The sequence below is a fragment of the Myotis davidii genome, unplaced genomic scaffold, assembly GCF_000327345.1.
Source record: "Myotis davidii unplaced genomic scaffold, ASM32734v1 scaffold46, whole genome shotgun sequence".
Classification (NCBI taxonomy): Eukaryota; Metazoa; Chordata; class Mammalia; order Chiroptera; family Vespertilionidae; genus Myotis; species Myotis davidii.
Genome location: NW_006383006.1, coordinates 10,916,652 through 10,922,067, shown reverse-complemented (window position 1 = coordinate 10,922,067; position 5,416 = coordinate 10,916,652). Strand labels below are relative to the sequence as shown.

The 5,416-nt window shown below is 34.3% G+C and overlaps 1 protein-coding gene across 3 annotated transcripts in view; it reads right to left on the bottom strand.

Moving 5' to 3' along the window:
- Nucleotides 1-3,780, bottom strand: part of ARHGAP11A (Rho GTPase activating protein 11A) — a 21,252-nt gene extending 17,472 nt beyond the window's left edge. The window contains exons 1-4 of one of the 3 annotated variants that reach the window (XM_006778116.2): nucleotides 3,762-3,780; nucleotides 2,840-2,910; nucleotides 965-1,061; nucleotides 205-458 (exon numbers count right to left, since the gene is read on the bottom strand). In XM_006778116.2, the coding sequence (XP_006778179.1) occupies nucleotides 205-269 (65 nt within the window). In that variant the 5' untranslated portion in view covers nucleotides 270-458; nucleotides 965-1,061; nucleotides 2,840-2,910; nucleotides 3,762-3,780. Of the gene's footprint in view, nucleotides 1-204; nucleotides 459-964; nucleotides 1,062-2,839; nucleotides 2,911-3,761 lie in introns of those variants that run through there. The other 2 variants (XM_015557613.1, XM_015557612.1) reach the window with 2 other exon arrangements.
- Nucleotides 3,781-5,416: the final 1,636 nt, after the last annotated feature.

The following is a 5,416-nucleotide window of genomic DNA, read 5'->3' as shown; positions in this document are numbered from 1 at the left end:
CGTTGGGCATCTGCACTTTGGTGGTCAGTGTGCATCATAGCGGCCAGTCTTCTGCTGTTTGGTTGATTTGCATATTAGGGTTTTGTTATATAGGACTTTTAAGAAAAGTTTTCACTCCAAATGAAATTTTATTATCTATAAGAGTAAATCCAGCTACTTGAGTAATTAAATTCTCATTTCCCAAGACTTTTCATTACTACTTACCTAAGAGAAACATTCCTGAGGAAATTAAAAAAGTATCTTAATATATCAATAGTGTGGTCAGGCATAAGACAGGAGAGCAACAATGTAGCTTTATTCTTCTCTTCTGTTCCTAACTGTTGAGCTTTGAAAAGTGCTTCATGTAAATCAGCTGGGAGAATGGGCTCTGGCAATTCCCTAAAAAACTGCTTAAGAAGTCCTGCAATATCACAAGGAAGTGCAGAAGACAGGCCACTTTCACCATGATCCAGTTTATTCTGAAATAGATAAAATAATCTTGAGTGTTTGGGGGCTTAGGAGTATATTGCAAATATACTATCCTTTCTTGTACTCTAAAGACCTTTTTAAAATAAATTTCTTTTAACTCTTATTTTAATATATCTCCTTTTCAGAAGGCTAAAAATAATAAAATTTTTTTTCATTTATAGAAACTAGGACCATGAATTTTAAACTACTCTAAACTTTCAAAGCATTTTATAAACAGCTTGATTGTGGTGATTTCACAATGTATATGTAAATCAAAACATCAAGTTGTTCATCCTAAATGTACTGGTGAATTATACCTCAATAAAACAGGGTGGGGGGAAGAGCATTACAGAAATGATTTACTTTCTTTTGGAAAAAAGTTCTTCTGCCATGAAAAAAGCTATTTTCAAATTCAATTTCTGTCAATAATTCATGTAATACTTCTACATATTTCAATCACAAAACCACACCAAAAATATGGTACAGAAGAAAAATGACAGTTTAAGAATATGCTTACCTTTAATGCTTTTAGACGAATAACAGAACCTGATTTCCTAAAAAGCCCTTCGGTATGAATATGCTCTTCTAGAGATGTGCAAGCATCAACAAGAAAACTGAAACAGAGAAATCTTTTCAGGTGGCCAGAACACATCTTTCTAAATCCCATTATTCTGCCAAAGTACAGGAGCAGACCAGGCACTACACCCCTTACAGAAGCTCTGATGTACAAATCCCTTTAATCTGTGATAAAAGGCCACGTGCTTCCTAAATTCCTCTCTAGGAACCACCATTTTACCCATGACAACTTCAGTAAACCCACTTAACCTACATCCTTCTCAATCCTGTTTCTCTGCTTTCATTCAGAGCACAGGACTTGTCTTTTGCACTGCCTCTAATCTACCTTCCTTCATATCCCAGTCTCTCCTCCACCCTCTCCAATCAGACTCTCATAGCCATTACTCCAAAAAAAAAAAAAGTGCCCTCAGAGTCACCAATGGGCTCTGCCTTGCCAAATCCATGGTAAATTCATTGTCTTCATCTTGTTTGTCCTACCAGCATAACACACTTGACCACTCCCAGATCATTTTAAAAATACTTTTTTCACACTTCTGGTTTTCCTACTGACTCCCTGACTGCTTCTTCTCAAACCCCTTTTCTGGATCCTCTTTTTCTTCCAGACCTCTACATGCTAGGATGACTCAAGGCTCCAAGGCCGCCTTTTTTTAATTCTCTCCCCATGTGTGATCTTGCACAGCATACACAGCTTAAAATATCTACCATCTACTTACTACGTTTCCCCTCAAATAAGGCAAGGTGTTTTTTTCTCACTCTAACATTATCTCTCAGAAAATCAAATACACCTCAGTCCTTACAATCTTTTTCATATTTAAAGATGTCTGCTCAATTTTTATATTGAACAATTTCTAACAACCAATGGTAGTTTTAGATGCTTAGTTAACAGCTGGTACCAATAAATTAGAATGGATATCAGCTGTCAGCAACTGATAAAAGTTGCATTGGTGCACAGTGACGCAGAGGGTAACAGAGTAGTTTGTTGTTTCTTTTAGCACGCAAAAAATTATGACAAAGATATAGTCATTATTAGAATTTGCAATTCTAAATGTTGAAAATCCATATAAACAAACCTTTGCAGATTATTTAAAAAGCAAAATACTAAGTGGAAACCTTAATGAAGATTATGAATCTACACCTATTATCTGAGGGAAAATGATTCTAAGGCAGCAAGGTGCTCAGTAAGTGCTCTTGGACAATGCATCAATTAAAAACCCAGGTTACTGGACTAGAGTAGGCAGAATGAACCCTACTTTGGACAGAGGGAAAAATAATTAGAAAGAGCTAAGACAGTTTCCTTAAATGCATTTAAACTATTTTCTTAAGATGTAAACTTACCTACTAATTTCTGATCCAGTTAGTCCAAAAGATTATTTATAAATAGTAAACAACATTAAAAAGTTCAAGGTATGTATTTATATTCACAAATATGCTAATATCTTAGCATAAAATTCTTTTATCCAACTTTTCTAAAATAAAAATATCAATATTTTAGCTGTATTGGTAATTCAGTATATTACTGAATATAATCAGAATTGTGGCAAAAGAATTGGTAAAGATTTGAAATCTCTAATTTAATAGAACAAAAATAATTTGCTCTCTAACATTTACTCATTACTAAACCTTAAAATTCAATCCTGGGAGTAAGTAAAAATTGAAGTTAAAAATATGTGGAAGTTTAAGTCAATTTTTTTTTACATTACTACTGAGAAATGAAATCATCTGTTAATTCAAAACAAATGTGTGAGTCAATCAACTATTTATTTTTAAACATTCAAACACCACTTTGAAATATTTATTCATTTCAAACTTTCATTACCTTGGAATGTGTCCATATTCTGGTACAACAGAATGGGGCAATGCATTAAAAGGTACTCCAAATATTTTACCCTAAAATAACAAATTTAGTTATTCTAACACAAATATTAAGCATAATATAAATTTTCTTAAACATTAGGGCAAATTTAAAACCTCAACAAATAAAAAAAGATAGCAGAGCCAGCTGGTGGCTCAGAGGTTCAGTATCGACCTATGAACCAGAAGGTCACAGTTTGATTCCCAGTGGGGCACAAGCCCTAGTTGCCAGATCAATCCTCAGTAGGGGGAGTGCAAGAGGCAGCCGATCAATGATTCTCATTGATGTTTCCTCTCTCTCTCTGCCCTCCTCTCTGAAGTCAATAACAACACTTAAAAAAAAGAAAAGAAAAAAAGCAGAAGTAAACTATCAGTCAGTCAAGAAAAAGAAAGCAATTCTTTCAAGTGCATTTTGTAAAAAGTAACTACCTTATGCTAGGTGCTAAGAGTACAATGATGGCAAAGATAAAGTCAGTGCCCTCAAGCAATGTGGTAAATTCCATTTCCAAAGCCATTATGGAAAAATCAACCCTGTTAGTGTTTAGTCATGAAATTCTTAAACAGATTTGTCCCAAAACACTAAGGTTTCCCTCAAAATACTACCTGTTCCACCCCAGCTGGTTTGGCTCAGTGGATAGAACTTAGGCCTGCGGACTAAAGGGCCCGGGTTTTGATTCCGGTCAAGACCTGGTTGTGGGCTGGATCCTCAGTAGGAGGCAGCTGATTAATGATTCTGCCTCATCATTGATGTTTCTCTCTCTCTCTCTCCCTCTCTCTCTCACACCCCCCCCCTGCCTCCCTCTCCCTCTCCCTTCTTCTCTGAAATCAATAAAAATGTATTTTAAAAAAATACTACCTGTTTTTTCAGTGACCTTAAAAATACTGACCTTATACCTTCCTTCTGGCACCTTATAAATACTAATTTGAACAAGAGGCTAAGTCAATTGATAATGGTAATTCCTGTCATTCACTGGGTACTTCCTAAAATTACACCAGAAGTGGTTATTTTTTGACCCGATTATCTTTTACACACTCCATGGAAAAGCGCTATTCAAACTACTTTCTGAGCTACCCAAACATAGGGATTCTGCAAACATTTAATTCAAATTTCATTTAACTACTTTAAAAACCATTTTAAACAGTCACATTCAAATGTATTACTCACATTCAAAATTTAACACACTGAAAATCCCAAGAGTAAAATTGTAAATGTAGGTTAACTTGCATGTTTGTACACACTATCTTTGTGCACACATTCAAACTTCTTAAAAATGTGTCACTGAATAAGAAAGTTGTAGCTTTTCATTGGATTTAAGAAAATAAATTAAAGCCTGTATATGTGCCTACTTATACAAAATTAAATAAGTGTGTATACCTAATCTCACAAATGTTAATGTAGCTTAAATGAATCTGCTCTCCAAGAATGCTCTTGAAGCACTTATATTTTAAGAGCATCTTATTTATTATTTAACCTTGTATTTACAATGAGAAACCATTCAACATTGTTCATGATTCAAAAGACTAACAAAATTTCACTTTTCCAAACATGTGGCTCCATTTAATTGAAGAATACAGAAAAGACAATTCAGTATAATGCTGTAAGAGAGCAAACTGTTTATTAGAGGGAGAACTGCCAGATTTTAAATACTGGCTCTTCCATTTACCAAGTGACCTTGATCAAATTAACATTCCCTATGCCTCAGTATCCTCACATAGGTCTTAATCTGATGCAGAGCAAGCATTCAAAGAATATTTGCTGCTGCTACGATTACCATTTCAAAGAGAGCTACTTAAAAAAAGAAAGTTAACACAGGTAACCCCTTGTCTGGGTAGAGCAAAATTTTCTTGATATTGTGCAACCAAGCAAAATGCAAAAATAAATCAGATGCTGAAGCTGATTATATGTCTACAAATATCATACATAAGTAGAATTCAGGGAGCTTGTCCACCCTTAGGTCTCATTATTCTCAATATTTGGCTTCATAAGTAACTGCTAAAATTTGATCTCATAAAATAAAGAGCATGCTTTTTAAACTGTATGTATTGGAATATCATTTATAATACCACCCTTAAAAGATTTCTAGTTCTTTTCTTAAAAAACTCAAAACTATTATTAGCCAACAACACCAAATAACTAAAGAAATATAGTTTTCAGTTACCTATCTTGTTAGATCCCACTCATGTAACACTATAATCTTCTGTAAAACGTTCTTTATTAGAACATTTTATTAGTATTTCTAGTGTGACAATCAGGATATAGACCATTTATTATCGTAACAACTAAAATTAGTTTAAGTGGCATGTGACAGGCATTGTGGTAGTCCTATTGCCATATCTTAGAGGTTTTTTTAGACTGGGCCAAGGAGAGATACCATTATTCCCACTTTATAGAGTAGAAACTGAAGCTTAGGAAAATTAAACAAGCAGTTCAAGATCACACATCTAGTAGGGGTAGAGCAGGATTCAAACTCTGACCTATCTGAATCTAAAGACAGGTGTCAGTTTTTCTTAAGCGGTGAAAAAAATCCATGTACAAATTCTT